This window comes from Sinohyriopsis cumingii, chromosome 4 (assembly GCF_028554795.1).
Source record: "Sinohyriopsis cumingii isolate HCF-2022 chromosome 4, ASM2855479v2, whole genome shotgun sequence".
NCBI lineage: Eukaryota > Metazoa > Mollusca > Bivalvia > Unionida > Unionidae > Sinohyriopsis > Sinohyriopsis cumingii.
Window position 1 is genome coordinate 80,769,974 of NC_142964.1, and position 20,480 is coordinate 80,790,453.

Here is a 20,480-nt window from a genome sequence, read left to right on the forward strand (position 1 = left end):
GAATAAGCTTTGTGGACCATGTTTCCATCGTACGAATTCTGTTTCTGTATTATATTCAACAACATGCCAAAAGGAGTAACTTTGATGGAATGTTGGCAGAATATGTTGAAAAGGCAGATGTTATTTACTACTTCAACCTGAGTTCGCAGCCCGGTAATGTGATTATTGACTTGAAGACTACTTGCTGCAAAACATATAATATCTATTCCTCTTCCCTACGACCCATCCTTTGGGAGATGACCAAGTCATGAAGGCATGCGCATCTATAAGCCACAGTTAATTGCATCTCAAATTTGAGACGTCTTAACCTAAAAAGGTGTGAGTTGAGCAAGGACCTAATGATACCACTGTGTACTTTTCAGTCAAATATATTTGCTTGTAAATCCATTCCTTAACTCAAACATAAGGGCACAACAGATGTTGGGCACATATTGCATTTCCTCCACGAGCAGGAAATATTAGACTCGGGCTATCATCTGTCGTGAATGTTGTGTAGCAAACTGGGAGAAAAATCCATCTAATACTCTAGCTAGTATTTCATTCTTAACAATAATCCGTCTAGGGCCAAGAAGAGGGCCAAACAGAAGGAAATGACTAATGAAAGGAAACACATAATTTTGAGCTTTAACAAAAAAAATAGTATGATGGCAACAGTGAAAATCTGATGTTGCCAAAATACGAAAATATTTTAGCATCCAATTCATTTTGTTTTTTCTCGCTCCAAAAATATCATCTACCTTTAATATTGATGAGCACACTAAATCTATGTCCTACTGTACGGTGACCTACTGGACGGTGTCTTACTGTACGGAGACTTACTGTACGGTGACTTACTGTACGGAGACTTGCTGTACGAAGACTTGCTGGACGGCGACTTAATGTACAGAGACTTACTGGACGGCGACTTACTGTACTACTGAACGGAGACTAACTGGACGGTGACTAGCAGCATGGAGACTTACTGGACTGTGACTTACTGTACGAAGACTTACTGGACTGTGACGCTTAACTTTCATTTAAATTATATTTACTGATTCAGCGGCACGTTTATTTCAACTATGTAATGATCAAATATAAATAAATTACATTTATACTTAACAAGTGTTTAGTTAGTCCTGACTTATCGTTAAAATATGGATCCTTCACTTCCTTTGATAAACGCAACTAAGTTCAAATAACAACAGCAAAGTATCAACTGGAAGATGCAGTGCACTTACACACGCGCGCATACACGAATTTAGAAAAGTAATGATCTTGATGAATTGTTCGTGGGTGAAGTTTACTACTTCACAGTGCAAAGAACAAATGTGCATGAAATAAAATTGGAGAGAATGTTGCAAAAGTGCCCAAGCAACGTTGTATAATTAGGCTTCCATTCTCAAGCTAGTCTCAAATGGCTGTCGACCAATTTGGATATTGCCCTTAACTGTCGCGTCCTGCCCACTGATGCCGCATTATGTTAATTTTCAAAACGAGGCCCCCCGTCCAGCACTGCCATAGAGTAAAAGAAAACTAAGACTGCACAACTTCAATTACTTCAGGGATATTTGCGTTGACATAATATATTTCAAGTATCTATCCTACCACCCAAGGGAATTTACACCAGACAAAATATGAATTATGGAAAGAAACATTTTTTTATTAGAATTTCACGTTTCCGTCTAACTTCAATAACCTCACAGCATAGTAATTGTAATATATCATAAAGCATACTACTGTAAATAAATGCCAAGCCGATATACGGTTCTTTTGACCTCTATCTATGAGGTCATACACCATAGGTTTTAGTACTGTGGACAGAGAGGGATGGTACCATCTTCTGTATCTTGTCTTTACGAAAACAACATCTGAAATGAACAAATTTCAAACAAAAGTTTTTATTTTGATTTTGCAGTTCAATCTTGCATTGTCTTCGGCAGCACGGTCATACCCCTAGTCCCCACGTGTCTTTATGTATCTTCGATGAGTTCATTAAAAGTTTTGTGTGTGTGTGTGTGTGTGTGTGTGAGTGTGTGTGTGTGTGTGTGATTTGGATTTTTAACGTAACTTTAACAATTTTCCAGGCATACTGCTACGATGTCTGCAGTGTGGCAGTTTATAGTGATGTCTATCACTGGGGCATCATGCAGCTGAAATCCCACCCAGTCATATTATCCGGACACCCGACCGACCAGACTTAGCACTAACCTCTTAATGCTGAGCGCCTAATGAGGCAGTTTTTAATACCATCTTTATGTCTTTGGCATAACTCCGCCGGGGCTTATTAAAAGAGAAAGTGCTTGCTCATAGTAGGCTTTCGTGAGACAGTATTTAAGCTCAGTTGTTTTGCTTTTTTTCTTCAGGATCGTACATTTTTATAACAAAGACAATCATGGACAGCAGTCATCTTTGCTTTCTTTCAGTAGAGTTCTGTCGGCATATGATTCTCGCTTACAGAGGGTTCTTGATTATATCCAATGAGTATACTACACTCAGATGCACTACCTGCCTTATGCATGAGAAAAGGGGAACAGACGTTCATGTCTGCATGGGGTTCCCTTCATCAGATTGGTCAAAAATGTACATACATAGTTACTGTTATTGTTGTCCCATGATGGATGATCTATTACAGAATTGGAAGACAAATACACGGAGGTTATGTACATAGGTAAATTCAATGTGAATAGTATAAACACGAAGCAAGTTCATCATCTAAACACAGTGCAGATAAGAACAGCAGTGTTGGAACTACTCCTTTTCTGGATTGATATTTCCAGGCATTTGCATCCTATTCTCAAAGGACTGTCATCTTTAGAGAACTTTCGTAACTGCAGCAACAACACCTATTTTTTTTTAATAAATCGTAGGAACTTCTAAACAAACAAACAAACACTGGCCTTTGAGCAAAATCGACGAAGAGGACAAACTGAACGTGTAAGCAGCTGGATCTGATTTCAATTATAAAAAAAACTGTACAATCTCTCTCTCTCTCTCTCTCTCTCTCTCTCTTATCGATTGATCGATCGATCGATCGATCAATATATGTCATTAAAATCGCTGAATTTCGATTGCGATACTAACAACTCGTGGATTGTGTAAACAGTTTATTGCCTTATCAACAGCCAATTAGTTTTGATACCACTGTCATCGTATGTTGATGGAGTTAGATCATGGCTCTTACTGCCTTCATGTCAGTAGTGTTAACTGTGTTTCTTGGTCATTCGCATATATTCCGACCAGGACATGAAACTGATATGTTTCTTTTCACTTTGGTTATTTATTACTTCTAAAGCGTTACAACTTCACGCTATCCAAATATTTAAGACAAACGTAAACAGTTTGTCCACTGGGACAGGTTTACACAACGATCAGCATTTATGTTTGACCGGTGAGGCCGGGAAACAGATGTATTAATGCCACGAAGCGTCAGGGGCCCATTTATCATATACCCATAACACTGGGTTTGCTAGTCTTTCGGTTACGGACAACAAATTCTACTTGTTCATTTGAACAATCAACAAATTATTTCGGGAAGAGAAGTTGAACTGCTTGAATAAAATAGGTCTTATGGGAAAGAGTTACAGAACAAAAATAAGCACAGAACAGAAGTGTGTGTGTGTGTGTGTGTGTGTGATTTGGATTTTTAACGTAGATTTAATAGTTTTTCAGTCGTATCGCTACGATGTCTGCAGTGTGACAGTTTATAGCGATGTCTAGCACTGGAGCATCATGCCACAGACATGTAGGCAGCTGTTAGTACCATTTTATAAGTATCTGCTATGACTCGGCCGGGTTCAAACCCGCGACCTCCCGCATCCAATGCCGACTCTAACCACTAGGCCACATATAGGTCTCCAGGATATTGTAATGGCTCAGAAAGGTTTTAACATAGCAAGTCATAGTATACGCTACATAATCCTACACTTTAACATCGATGTAAGTATCTAACTTTACATTCGGTTTTAAACTCTCTTTTTTGTATCTTGGCAAACGTTAGAACTTAGGAAACTGCCCAAGATCTTGATCAAATTCCGACTTTATATGCAACCATGACCATACGCGATTGCCTAATGGGAACATTTGAGAGTTACAGTCCATAGGTTCAAAGTCTGTTCGGAGTGCTGTGGCAAAGCTTTTCAGATGGAAAACTGTACATGATCGTTATCTTTTTACTGACACAGCACGTGCAGTTTTGATGCTTGATTACGCTTGATTCACAAATCTCACGTGCCAAACAAAGTAAAACTGGCTTGAGTATTCTTTGCTCAAGCTACATTAAAACTGTAGTGTATCAATGACTGGATGTAAACAAAAGTGTAATATAAATTCATAAATCATTTGTCACTTTCAGTTAAATGGATTTGGAGATGACTAATACAAACTAAATTTTAATTCATTTTAAAATAAGCACAGGGCGTAAATCTGACTTGAATGAACTACATTAATCTTGCATCGTTGCCCTACATGAATCATTTGCTCGAGTCACCTTGACTTGAGTTTCTTTTGAAACTTAATATCTCTACTCGGACAGTTTATACTCGCTACACGGAACTTATTGAAAATGGCACAACATTACCATGTTTAAAGTGCGAACTGCTCTATAAGTTTGGTAAATATTACTTGTACAAGCCCCAGTCTTGAAATCATAAAATCTTTTCCTGAGCTTGAAATCTGGACTAGGTTCCCGTCTTGGTTAATTAAATGTGGCTTTTTTAAAGAAATGTTCCGTAATATTTCGCCTCATTTTTTGACCCCAAGGCTTCCAGTTCAAAGATTGTTATCTTCAGCCCGGGCCTTAAGTTCAAATTAACTACTCTCAGAGGCCATCTCAATTTGAACGAGAAAAACTAAAAGTTTGACTAGCGTAATCATGTCATGGCCTAAGTTGGCGAATAATACAAACGTTTAAATAGCATAGATTCAATATCAAGTGTGCCAGCCATTCTGTGCAGTTATTAACATCAAAGGGAATGGCACTCGTTGCTCGTTAAGGTAATTGATCACGTCAATTTTTGAGCTCTTTTTAAATAAAAGCAATTTTGAAAATGTCAATATAACTTAAACTTCGTTATCACAATCTTTAAGTCTACCCAGCTCTTGCAATTATCAACATCTCTAAACATTAAATCATCTACGTCATATGCACAAGCCAAGCTTTCTTTGTCACTTTGAAAAATAATGTTCTCTTTCAAAAGAAGTTTACTTTGGGCCACCAATTTAACTTCTGTTTACCCCTCTCCCCATCTCTCTCTCTCTCTCTCTCTCTCTCTCTCTGCAATTCGCAGTATGATGATTCAATTAAGCGCTTTGGGTGTCAAGGATCAACCTTGATATATCGAAAAGACTTCAGATGACGCTGGTAACATAAAAGTAAATGGAATGATATTATGAATCGATGTGTTAAAAAATGAACATTTCAAATTATAGATGACGCAAATGCATATCAGTTTATATAAATACCAAAGGTACATATGCTTCGTTTTTGTGCAATCAATTATCACATACATCATAATAATAACTAATGTAAACTGCAGATCACTATAATATGTGCAGTTACTCTTGACAAAATACAATTTTGGGGGGGCTTAAAATGATCACAACATAGTTAAAGCCCACTCCTTCCGAGGGACAGGCTTCAAACGTTAGACGTTTTGTAATGTATCATAGGCAATGCAGATAGATATATTTATTCCCGTTGTACGTACAATGGAGAAAGCACAAGTGCAATTCCGTCAAATCGATGAAACAAAATGACGTGATCGTCAAGATGCGTGTATTTTGATAATGCAATAAACAGTATAATCTGCGAAATCATGTTGCAGAGGTAGCATGGTATATTTAATTATATATTATAATGATATATTTATTATATATTATAATGATATATTTAATTATATATTATAATTGTATATTTAATTATGTATTATACTGCTTTATTTAATTAAATAGTATACTGGTACATTTAATTATATATTATAATGGTATATTTAATAAAGGACTAACACATAAGATATGTTTTAAAACAATTTTGAAATAAACCAAAACTTTCTTTACTGCAACTGAATTGAAATATAGTATAAATACCACTAAATAAGAGTGATGATACGTTTATTTAGACATGTACCGTATCTACTTTACAATAAAGGCTTTCATTTCAACAGCGTACTTTTAAAGTCCATGATTCGGAAATCTAATCGGGCCACGTGGACAATGCTTTATTTCTTTTTCAGAATACCTATACACGAATGCAAAAATGGTATTGGCTGTACAAAGTTCAATCGATACGGTCGTCTGTTGCAAAAGAATTCGCATCTTGATTTGAGGTCATAACATATATATATATATATATATATATATATAATTTGCTTCGACATTTATTAATCAGTTCGTTCGAAGACAAAACTGTTATTTCAGAACATAACCGATTTTCTTAAATTAATTAAAATTTTCATAAAACCGATTTCTCCCATACACTGGTTTGAGAAGGCTGACTCAACAGTTGGTAGACATTTCAAGGGAAGTAACTATGAATACCTATGACATCACATGAAAACCATCTATTGACTTAAAGACACGTCTAAAAACGTATACACAGCCATCTGCTCTCCACTTGCATACCGCTTCTGCTGAAACATCAATAAATATAAATACAATGAGACCTTACAATGACGTAACTATCACTGTCGCTTTTGCGTGACATTCTTGTATTCGAAGCTGGAATCCGATGTACTGAAATTCAAAACTCCAAAGAGATAGGTAGAAATTGCGTTGTAGCTCAGGTGCTCGATGCGAGCTTGATGTTGAGAAAAAAAAATCTGAAGGAAAAGTTCATACAGAGTGGCAAAAATACCTTAGATTACCCCCATGGCCCGTTCTGACAGTACTCTGTCTATCATACTATATAAGAGAGAAGGTACGTAACTTCCAAATTCTTGGTTCCACCCATGACCCTCGATTTCCTTCTGCTAATTCCGTCTTTAAAGGCACACGACCATACTATATGGCTTGTTTTACTCCTTAGAAATTTTTCTATTCATCAAGCCATATTTACTTTTCTGCGTTGTACGAAACTGAAGTTACGGGCTCCCAAACGAATTTTACCTCTAGGGACAAGTCCGAGCACATGTGACAACCGGCGAAAAGAGCTACATGTACCATGTTTGCGACTCTACGATACATCCGTTCTTTAATTACAGAACAGTGGTAGATGCAAAAGTAAGTTTTTACTTACCATTAACTAGATTCAACTGTAGGAATCATGTTCGATGGAAGAATTAGAAATTGTCTTTTTCACTGCACATATGGTAAAAAAGCGACTCTATTTTCCAAACAGGTAAACTATGCAGCACACACGTCAACACTGAAATATGATTGGCTCAAAAGGTTAACTTAAATAACATCCACGCATCAGATAACCGTTTCACGATGAGACTATTTGTACCCAGACAAAAATAGGTAATAACATGATCGCATCATGTTAGGAATCATTTGAATGTATTAAATTAATGAGAGTATACATTAAAGTATAACCTTTTGAACCAATCATATTTCGGCGCTGACGTGTGTGCCGCATAGTTTACCTGTTTGGAAAATAGAGTCGCTTTTTTACCATGTGTGCAGTGAAAAAGACAATTTCTAATTCTTCCATAGAACAGGATTACTAAAGTTGAATCGAATTAATGGTAAGTAAAAACTTACTTTTGCATCTACCACTGTTCTGTAATTAAAGAAGAGATGCATCGTAGAGTCGCAAACTTGGTACATGTAGCTCCTTTCACCGGTTGTCACATGTGCTCGGACTTGTCCCAGTAAGTAAAATTTGCAAACAACCCACGTTTCGGAGCCCGCAACGTCAATTTGGTACAAGACAGAAAGGTCAATGATGGCTAGATGAATAGAAAAATATCTCAGGAGTAAAACATACCATAGAGTATGGTCGTGTGCCTTTCAAGACGAAATCAGTAGAAGGAAATCGAGGGTCATGGATGGAACCAAGAATTTGGAAGTTACGTACCTTCTCTCTTATATATTATGATAGAGAGGGTCCTATGTCAGAACGGGTCATGGGGGTAATCTAAGGTATTTTTGACACTCTGTGTGATTTTTTTCCTTCATATTATTGTTTTTATTTTTTCTCAACATCAGTCTTTCATACAGAATGGACATGATAGTCTTTAAAGACGTTATTATAACATGTTTAAAATCCTGCGTATCGCTGAAATATTGAGACAAGATACGCATTCCAAACCTATGCAATTACCTAATTCCATCTACTTAACCATGCATATACAAAATAAGAGCTGCTTTTGCTTTGGTATTTTGGCAGTTGCTACGTATGTCAGTTAAATTTCTGGCCTTCTCGCATTAGAACGTAAAATCTCAGGTAAATTAACTACACGTTGCCTATTTTTTTAAAACGTAATTTCCTTCAAAATAAATGTGTTGCAATGGATTTCTGTATATCTAAAACTCAGTGAATTTGCTTGCATTTATTAAGATCATCTGCATTATGTATCATACGTTTAAATTGAAATTCCGATCTACAATAGATATTTTCCATCATGCACAAACAGGCCCTTATAGTGTACACTCTGGTGGGTTTGGTACGTATTGGCTCTAAAAGGTACACTCTGGTGGGTTTGGTACGTACTGGCTCTAAAACGTAAAATCATATTAAAAGTTATGAACAGTGGATTTAACAGTGCACGTATAGAAATAAATATAAGTCTGTATCTGATGTGTGAAAGCAAGATATTTATCGACGAACATAATTTATATTTACTTTATAGGAAATATGAGACATTAATAAAAACAACTTAATTCACCATTATTTCAGGCAATTTTCATCTATGTTCATATTCTGTATTGCGCGAACTCCCAACATCAACCAGGAGTAAAAGAGTATAGTTACTTTTCTGAAAATATGTGTATATGTAGAATCAGAAACAAAGAAAACACTCCCTTTCAATTCCATAGTCTGATATCTCTGAATGATAATAACAATATCTTAAATGTGCACTATTTCTTCTTTACAAAAAAAAAATGTCTTGCTGTGATTTTGATGCGCGAGAGAAATGAACGATTGAGATAAATAGAAAATATGAAGCAGACGAGAAATAGTTACCATAGTCTAAGGTGACTTAGGTCATGGAATGAAAGGGAAAAAAATGAACCATAGTTTTCATGAGGCACTGTGTTGTTTTTATATCACTCATATTTAGAGGGCGTTATTACTGGCAACATTGGCAGAAAATGTAAAAGGTGTAAGATTTCAACAACCACCAGTAACAGTCACACATCTAGATGGACTTTCTGCCAAAATACCACCAGAAATTAATCCCCGCCTGTATTAATATACCAGTCTAAGTAAATCGCTAAATTTTATCCCACCAGATATCAAGAAGTGCTTGATAATAACGTTGGTATGTATACAGTTCAGGATGGAGAAATATTTGGTTCTTACTCTTCTCATCATAAAAGACCATCTTGGGTCTCTCTGATCAGACTTTACCATTAAATGGGCGTTTACCATACCATGGTAGTTTCAATCTACTGCCACATATCCTACAGTCTTATTGATCTTTAACAAAAGTAAGTCCTTTTATACAAGGATTCTTAATGTGTAACATTTTGTAAGTAAATGTGAATGAAAAGCCCAACTATTCGTGTAAATAGATATACCGTCTGGACTCGCTTATAAGTCGAATCAGACAAATATCCTGATCTACCGTAGCACAATGCGCATGCAGATCAGGGTCTATGTTGCTTGTTCTTCTGATTACACCTAACAAACTGCACAGACCCAGATCTGCCGGCAGATCTGGGTCTGTGCAGTTTGCAGTTAGACTCGAGTTATAAGCGAGTATAGAAGGTATAAACGCTATCAAGAGTCATCAACCAAAAGTCAACATTTGAAGCGCACCAGTACTGACATAATTATCATACATGTATAAAACCATAAACTGCACGACCTGATGACGGAGCGATCACAAAATGGAATTATGAATCACTTATTCCAATGTAGGGCCATATCTGGTCCGTTCAGATCAATGCCACGATGTACTGAAATGGGAGTATTATATCTCGTCCAAATTTACTTTTCTTCTGTTACGGCTAACTGATATACTAATTTGAAACGGGGGTAACTAACCTAACTTTTATAAATTTAGAGTCTCTTTTTTACAGACCTGAAAATTGACGAATAACCTTTTCTGAGGGTCTAAAGGGTATTGATCACGATAATCCGATAATCTCCATCTCTTCGTCCATTTGTCCGGCTGTGCGCCTAACCGTAACTCAGTATCCCCCCAGAATGTTGACTGAAATTTAACCCAACTTTGTCCATATGTTAACCATATGGTAATCATATCCGTGTGTGTGTGTGTGTGTGTGTGTGTGTGTGTGTGTGTGTGTGTGTGTGCGAGAGAGAGAGAGAGAGAGAGAGAGAGAGAGAGAGAGAGTTTTAGACATGGACGTCATGGGGGGGGGGGCAGGGGCATTTGCCCACCCCACCCCCCGAATTCGCATGTGCTGTAAAATTGCTGTAGCCTATATACGAAAATTAACAAGTCCGTCAAGTTTTTTCTTAGACCTCTCCCGTGTGGTCCCGAGTATGAGGTCAAAGATCACAATCATAAAACTTAATCTGCCAAGGGGATCGTGGACCGAGTTGGGGGATGTAAGAGATATATTCAGATCGTGATAGTATAGTAGTTGTAGTAGCAGTAATATATATATATATATATATATATATATATATATATATATATATATATATATATATATATATATATATATATATATATATATATATATATATATATATATATATATATATATACTGTAAGTAGGTAATTCGTGTAATAGATTTTACATCGTATGCCAGTCACGAGGTGTAAGGATTTTATGAATGAATGAATTGAATGTTCTTCACCTGTTAATAAAACCGCAGTTTGTAAGAACGATCGTTCACTGAATGAAGCCTACATTACTGAATCATGCAATGGTGGTTTTCCATGAGGTTGTATACAATTTTAATTGACAGGCAATACCTGTGTAAGTAATAGGCATGGGGTACTGAAAGCAATTGTAAAACATACACAGATTTCATTGCAGTAATACTTTATTTGCGACCAAATGTGAAGAAATTGTGTACAGAAACAAAAACAGAGAACCTTGAGAAACTGTCAGATCAGATGAAAGCAAAGAGTTATACCTTTAATTAAATTCTGCATATACCTTTTGATCAATTACCGAAAGAACACCAAAACCATTGGTATGGATAAACGTTAAATGGTACTCGGGCACTTCTGTGAATTAATAGATTAGTTTTCCATAATCAATAGTGAAGCAAATGATTGTTGATTGTAGCGTAACTTTATCCTACATATATATTTAGATATAATCAACTTTTACCATCCTGGTAACAATATCAAAGGCAATAGAGACGTTTCTATATCATACCTAGGAAGAAAGAAATTGATAATTAAATTTTTTGGGTGATCTATTATAAAAACTGTTGTGAAGAAGAAAAAAATGAAAATAATTTGTTACGGACGACTACTGGAAACGTTTCAGAAAATCACTTCCATCAGTGAACGTAAGCTAACGTTGCTGCTGTGAAATAATTTCAACCATATAACAATTCTGCAGAGAAAGTAGGTCTGTAAACCACCGTTTACTCTCAACGTTTGAATCAGATGTACATTTTATATTGAATTATAGCCATTGTGATTCGATAGCATGCAAGAACATTATAAACATTATAACAAAATCATAGTAGAATGTTAAACTTTGCATGCCTGATTGTGCAAATGTTGTGTGTATTTGGCAGCAGATTAACACATGTATGGGAGTAATAACGAAGTTCCCTTAGTGACCCCGACGGATGAAAAATTGTCCGATAGTTAAGATACATTAGCAAGTCAAGTATGTATTAATTTAATTTATTTAAAATTACGTAAATAATTGGCGCGATTTAAGGACTTTTTCCTGCATAATTGTAAAAAAAAATGTTAAAAACTTTATTGCATTAACGGTGTAATTTTACTTGTTCTAAATATGTACCATGCGACCTTTTGAAAAGTTGGTTGAAGCCGTGTTAAATAAAAATCGTCGTTGACATTTTTCTGTACTTTTTTTAAAATGAAATATTTTTTATCACAGAAAGCCAAGCAAAAACAATTATTCTGATGCAGTATAGATAGCAACGTACAACAGACGTATAACTTAAACAGTGGCTACAAACCTGCCATTACAACGAGTAGCTCGCGCCGTTCCCATTAACACAAAAATGGGTGGGTGGGGTAGCGCCGTCCCTAACTGAAGGATTTATTTATTGATTCATTCGTTTTGAATAGCACATAAAGACATAAGCACTGTTCAGTGCCACGGTAAGGGGATTACAATGCCTTTCACGGAGAAACATATCGGTGTGATGTTGATAAACGGCCTCATCTGTATCAGAAAGTTTGTTGTTGAATACTAAGTCACGTATTAAATTGTATAAATTGTAACCGGACACAAACATGATCAAGGAAACATAAAAATAAAAAAAAACAAAAAAAAAAAAAACAAGAGATATCAATGGCAAGGGAGATTTTATACTTTACGCCACTGGACTAGTCTATGAACATTACAGTTTATAAATGAGACATGAACCCATCTATTCGTATTTCTTCCGGTTTACATCATGTATGAAAGAACTTACAAGTCTGAATTTATGTCGAATTACAATGAAAACTCACCCCACCAAACTAACAAACATGGAAATGGCGTGAAACCTATTTGAATGCATACTGTGAATCCACTATAGTTGTTATTCTCGGATGCTGTCTTTCTGAATGATACCGTTTGTACTCGCTTATAAGACGAATCCAATTACAAACTGCACAGACCCAGATCTGCCGTCGTATAACGCGCCGGCAGATCTGGTCTGTCTAGTTTGTTAGGAGCAACAAAACAACACCATAGACACTGATATGCAGGCGCATTATGCTACGGCAGATCAGGGTCTTCGTAGTTTGGAGTTTGACTTGACTTATAAGCGAGTGTAATCAGCAGTTTCTGTTCTCCATAGCCTGTCTGTTTTCACAGACGACTGAATTTCATGTTTTCATGTTCATATGACCGAGAGAAGATAGTAATTATCCCAACTTGCACAGTACAGCGCTTAAGATAAATTGTATCTAGTCATTTCGCAGCCAGACGGTGTAAGCATAACAAAAAAAATAGGTACGCTGTGTATATAAATTGCAAGTGCCAAAAACATAATTGCTGCATAAGCGATATTGAAAGAGATATGGAGTCCAGTGGTACATTTATATCTTATATATATGATAGTATTTCATATAAATAAATGTCAGGTTGATAAACTGTAACAGATTGCCAATTTTATTTCTCATTCATGCCACGGTGAAAATTTTTTTCTTCATGCACATGACACAAAGATCGATGTCACCGTTGTATGCACCAACTTGTCGGTGTAATAACTGTGTCACGTCTTAGCATCAAAATAAAATACAATTTATAAATGTGATATGCTCAATCTACACACAGCACATGTATACACGGCAAAACGATTCGTAAACGTTCTCAGCTTAATAGTTCGTCTAGTTGCGGTTGTTCAAAAACAAGGGCTGATTTGGCCATCACGAGCATCGGCAAACGTTCTCAGCCTAACAATTCGTCTCCTTGCGGTTGGACAAAGAAAGGGTTGATTTAGGCCAATACGAGCATCGGTTACCTTTCTCAGCTTACTAGTTCGCCTTCATAACCTAAACTACATAGCTTGTGATTGGACCAACAATGGGTCGGTTTGGCCAATGCGAGCAATACATTTTTGACTGAGCTAAAAAGAAAATTCAATTTTGGAACGCTTTTAAGCGAATACACGAATGGGAGTGAGAGCAAAAAGGGGTCCATAATTAGAAGTTACCTGAAATGATGATGTATGAAAGGATGTATAGATGGAGGGAGGTACTACATTTCTTTGACATAGCCTTGTTTGAAATTACAAGTTAAATAACAGTTTAGGGACTGAAACATAAACGTAGAATTTGAAACAATAAAAATGTGCAACTTATAAATATTATGGTAGGGTTAGAGACGACTATACGAGGGCTTGTGAGTCAAGGAAAGGTACAGCCTGACAATGGGTGATTTCAAACTGCAGCATGAATAGCATTTCAATTGTTCGTTGTTATTTTAACTAGACTTGTGACATGTACAAACAAGACCAAGATTAAAAACCGCGAATAGCAGCATATATGGACATTACCAAACCCCAGAATCAATATCTCCAATATGTGCATTTGGTAAAACCATCAAAATTTGACACCGCAGACATAAAGCTTTTATAAAACAGACCATCAGATAATAAGACTGTAACATTCAATTTGGTGCCCTTTTTTGAAGAGACTGAATGCATATAAAAACTTATGCCAGTCTTAGTGCCAGTCTTTAAATCCTTGCTGTAGTTCACGACTTAAAGTAATATTAGTTGTACACCAGTCTTCTCCGACATAGGATGGAAATGCGTAGTCTCTCCGCGCTTTAATACCATTTAAGTTATTACATTACAGATTATACTCCCGAGTCCAACCGCAAATAACCTGATCCCGCCTTTCTATTAATTTTCTAGCAGATAAGGGTCTATATCGATTGTTCTACTGATTACTCGTAGCAAGCTACATTAACCAGGGTCTGTCGGTGCATTATGCGACAACAGTTCTGTGTCTTCGCAGTTTTCAGTTTACTCGTTTTATACGCGAATAGATACGATACAATCACCACTATGATTCGCCAGCTCCTCCTCTTCTCCGTCAGTCAAAATATAGGGTGGGTCTAAACCTAATTTTAGTAAGATAAATGTACTTAAAAAGTGTACCATCTGTCTGACTGGACATAATGCGCCGGCAGATATGGATCTGTACAGTTTGTTAGGAGTAAGCAATAGAACACACACACACACCCTTATATGCAGACGCATTTAGTACATACGGTACATCTCAAAAACGAATGTAGGAGTGTCAAGTATCGTAGCTGTGCGGAATTATTTTGCATTTAAGTGTTTGATACGATAATATAAATATTGGTGTATTCAGGGTATGTGTTGGTCGATACACCAACCAAAGAAAAGAACGGGGTTTGTCTCAATTGGTTTGTTAGAGATTCAACTGTCTTACGTAGATTTAATATCGAATTGAAGTATGCTGACTCCCTTCCGTTACTTCAGGGCATATGGTGTGTGTGTGTGTGTGTGTGTGTGTGTGTGATTGTGATTTTTAACGTAGCTTTAACACTGTTTCAGTCATATCGCTCCGATGTCTGCAGTGTGGCAGTTTATAGTGATGTCTAGCAGTGGGGCATCATGCCGCAGACATGTAGCATGATGTCCCACCCAATCACATTATCATGACACCAGGCCGACCAGTCCTAACACTATCCTCTTAATGCTGAGCGCCTAGCGAGGTAGCTGTTAGTACCATTTTTATAAGTCTTTGATATGACTCGGCCGGGGATAGAACCCACGACCTCCCTCTTCCGAGGCGGACGCTCTAACCACTAGGCCACCGGAGCGGTCAGGGCATATGGCATTTTTTAATACCAATTCCGTACATGTTAGTCTATCCATCCATTCATCAACACATCAGTACATACAGACATTCATGCATGCATGCAGGCAGGCAGACAGACAGACAGACACACACATACATACATACATTTTTGGGGGGGTGGGTGGGTGGAGTGGCACACATGTAGTGTCAGCTAATAAGTTTTACGCATGTAACGTGTTTTAAAGTGAAATACAGGCGGACCCATACATACATACATACGTACGTACATACATACATACATACGAACAGACAGCCTTGTTTTCTTAATCATCTGCAATGTATTACTTCTGAAGTCCTTCCATAGATATATTGTATATTTTACACCCGACGGAATTAATCTAGAATGTCCATGTTGACAGTTGGCATGTATGCAAAATCAATGAATCGTAAAACGTCCATTAACATTATAACACAGTTATGGTTGTTTAAACAGTCATCCGTCTAGTCTTTGATAATACACATATACGTGCTCAACACATAAATAAAAAGTCACATTTTTGTCTCAGTATAACATTGCTGGTACAATCCTTTCGAGAAAAATAAATGGAAAGCGATGCAAGCTTCTTTTAAAAAAGAAAACAATTCAAAGATAATTTAAATCGGTAAGGAGAGATGCAGCTGATACGAAACCCGATCATATGACCAATTAAGAAAGAAAGAAAGAGGCGTGAAAACAGACGGCCATCAAGACAATATAAAACAGAAACATCGTCAACCTTATCAGTAAAAGACATATGGATGACATGGACGTTATCGTTATATCGATATTTGCACCGTGCATAATAAAGTAAGCAGGATTATCAGAAAAGACAAGCATTCCAATTATATACATTAAAGAAAGAGAGAGTTAAAACTTTCTCTGATCCTTGTATGTATGTATGAGAGAGAGAGAGAGAGAGAGAGAGAGAGAGAGAGTGGTTATCTTCTATCTAACAGGTATTAGCCTGCTGGACAATACTTTGAACTATATAATAAAGGTCGCGCCAACTATTACCATGGTTAATAGGTATGGTTCGTTAGATTATAGCATTGTAAAAGTAAATAACCTGTCAAGCGGTCGTATATATGGACGCGCAAAATGACTCTTCAACAAGAAGTGTGAAAAGGTGCAAACGTAACTCTGTTGCCATGACGATCGCTTCTGTCAAGTACCTAGAGATCAAAGAGACTATTAGGGAAATTCTGCCTGACATGGATTCTGCGCTTGTAAAATTTCTGGATACAGGTTTGGACCTAATTCAGTAGATAGCCAATTTTCATGCAAAATTGATTCCCCGTTGGGTTTTACAGTGGATCATAGATGTGCAAGTAAATACAAGGGTGGCAAGTTGAGTGGCATGAATACCTTTGATGTCTATATTACCACTGCCTGCAAGCCACGAGCTTTTTTTTCCATCTAATTAATGCATGCATATGCAATGAAGCTGAACTAAGCCTTCATATAGCGTCATGTATGTATGTACGTATATATTCTCTCTCTCTCTCTCTCTCTCATATATATATATATATATATATATATATATATATATATATATATATATATATATATATATATATATATATATATAATTCAGTTCTTTTAGACAAAATAATATTGTGTGACATCCCCACCTTCCCCCACATCACCCAAACCAAAGAACGCGCACATAATGATCAGAGTTCACGTGGATCTTTAAATGTTTCGTTGAAGTAAACACCAAAAACACTAAACCTGGTATCTCACAAGAGATAGTAAATTTACTACAAACCTAACTAGAACACAAAGTTTACTGGCGTGCTTGTTTCAGCATCTCAAACCCGAATTCTTTCTTTCACTCCTCTGTCAGAGAAAGCGAAATATAAGGGTACATATTAAAAACAATCTGCCCGTTATCTCTGAGGTACTGGACGTTTTAATCTCGCCCAATACCTAACGCCCATAACCCACGTTAGATCAGGTCAACTAATACGACTTAGTTCCTCCCATTTTTTCGGTCGGAATCGCAGCAAAGGACGTACATGTTCTGACTGCACTTTGCAATGTGCATAATGTATCTTTGCATGCCCATCAACGCTGCAACTTCGTGAAGTAAAACTAATACTAGTGCCAATTCCAACTGTTTATCAAGGACAGACAGAGCGAAAATACCAGATATATGTCATATTAAAGTATGGGTTGCTAACCGTTACGTGCAATAGTAATGCAGCATATTTTCTTTTCCTATCTGACTGTATTGTCTAAAGTCTGAACAGTTTGTCAGTTTGTTACATTAGGAATACATTAACAATGACCTTGTTACCTGCACTTGATTCAGGACCAGCCGCGCGCGCGCGCGTGTATATATATATATATATATATATATATATATATATATATATATATATGCGTGCTTGCCCTCTTTTCATGTACAGATGTAGGAGAAGATCTTATTCAAATTTCTATATCAACCCATATATTCCTCTTATTCTGTATAGGTACATAACATGTACATAGTACATTTACATATATCATATAAAAGCACGTAGCAACTCATAGGTTTTAATGTTTGCACATACTTACATCAGGTATACTCTCAAAAGAATAAAAACTTTTTTTTACAGAAAGCATTACAAGTGATACTCACCCTGTCTCCGATCAATAAACACAAACTCATCCTTTGTAATTCCCAAATGACAGAAACACAGAAGCAAAATCCATGATTTATACATTGATTTGAAGAAGTGATTCAAACTTAATTCCGTCATCATAATGAATGCGGTGGGCACGAACATTAAATTCCAAATTATTTCAAGATTTAACTGTTACACTCTATTTCTATATTGTACAAATCGATGCATTACTGTCACCAAAACAGTGTTACTATACAGTAACTCGGGAGGAGACCATTTGACATCTCAGCATCCAAATCGACAATGAATGAAACTTCCGTATTTATCACACGTGCATGCGCCATATTTATACCCCATGCTGACAATACCCACGAGCCCTGTATCCAGCCACAACCGTCACACACTTCTCAAAGAACAGTAACTATTTTGTTCAATGCGTCCTCCCCTCTGTTACACACCTTCGTCCGCATTGGCTGATACAACGCTGCGCCACGCTCTAAACTGATATTTAAATACGCTACACTATAACTCAACACTACGGTTCGGGCGATAAAGTAAACCTTTCAAACTCTCGAGCTGAGCATAGATAGATAATGGGGACTGCTCGCATTTATAGCTAATATCAATCTTTAGCATGCACAGCACAAAGAGAGAGAGAGAGAGAGATAGACAGACGGAGACTGAGAGAATGTTATTATCTGAAACGTTTATTTTATTTTCCATGCGATGTCTACTTGAAATTGGTACCTGACAATCAAACAATTATAGGGTCACTGATGATTAAAATTATGAGTGGGTTTATTTCATAGGTAAATTTCTTCCGGGCATTGCTTTCTTACGGGCCAGTGGAAGTAGACTGACAAAATCAGAGTTACCTGGTTTATTAGATTACTCATGCGTCTGTGATCTTTTGCTTTACTATAGAGACTTTATTATTATATCTTCCTTACAAAACTCATTTAAGTGCTGTCATCGACGTTAGGTTCAAACATGTAATAGAATAATGTTACATAGATACATTATAATATCAAATTCACGTACCTCTCAACATTATGTAATATATATATATATATATATATATATATATATATATATATATATATATATATATATATATATATATATATATATATATATATATATATATATATATATATATATATATATATATATATATATATATAATACAAATCATATGGCGAATAACAGTCCTTTCAAGTGCACTGGATCCAGCAAGGGATCCTGTATATCAGGGATTAATTAAAATAAATGTAATAGACTGACAACGAATAGTGCAAAGCTAGTATCTAATTAGCTTGAGCGCTTTCGACTCTTTAATGAGTCTTTCTCAAAGGTAAATACAAAACATAGACAAAACAAACAAATAAAACAGAAAACGGTTATGTTTGCAAAATTTTACATGGCTGTTGTTTGTTTTTTTTTAAAGAAAATAAACCTCTAACTTTATTATGTTTCAACTAGTTTATTTCAGCTTGTTGGTACAAATATTTTACAGCATCAGCAACAAAAGCACTTTTCGTTGTCAGTTTATTGTATGTATACACATACATATGTGTGTGTGTGTGTGTGTGTGTGTGTAAACCATAATTGTGCTTGGTTGTTTTTTCTGAGATATGTGTTCCGTAAAGCACATATTTTATCTTTAATTATCCCGTCAACTACTGACATTATTTTACTTATTACAATGGATTCCATTTTCATTAGTTAGTTGTTTAAATATTACACACACACACACACACACACACACACACAGAGGAGACCCCGAGTGGCCGAGTGAACTAAAGCGTTCACCGTTACGGATCACTGCCATCTCACCTTTGGCTGCGTGGGTTAGACTCTCAGGCTCTGCCAGTGTGGGTAGGTGAGTAAGCGTGCCAGTAGCTTCTCTTGTGTCTGTGGTTCGTTCTGGGGTGTTTTCTGGTTCTTCCTCCACCATTTATACTGGACACAATCTATAGCCTATCTTGTGCAAAAAAATGACGTTAAACCCTATAAGAACAACAACAACAACAACCAACACACACTATGACAGGTCTATTTTGTACGTAACATTGGCGTGGAGTTGTATCTTTTTATCAAAGTTACGAAATTAGAGGCATAACGTAATCTGCTGATTCGATATAAAGCTTTAATTAATTATCTCCCACAAGCAAGAAGGTTTTATTATTACTGTACTGTAGATACAAGTCTATTTATCATTATAACTGTTCATATTACGTGGTAATGTATTTCATTACATGGTAATGTATTTCATTACGTGGTAATGTATTTCAT

General features: G+C 36.4%; 1 protein-coding gene across 1 annotated transcript in view; it reads right to left on the bottom strand.

Annotated features, from left to right (window-relative positions):
- Positions 1-18,672, bottom strand: part of LOC149801532 (A disintegrin and metalloproteinase with thrombospondin motifs 6-like) — a 79,322-nt gene extending 60,650 nt beyond the window's left edge. Inside the window, exon 1 of the mRNA XM_089955724.1 lies at positions 18,200-18,672. Coding sequence (XP_089811850.1) covers positions 18,200-18,347 — 148 coding nt within the window. The 5' untranslated portion in view covers positions 18,348-18,672. The remainder of the gene's footprint in view (positions 1-18,199) is intronic.
- Between the last annotated feature and the right edge of the window lie 1,808 nt (positions 18,673-20,480).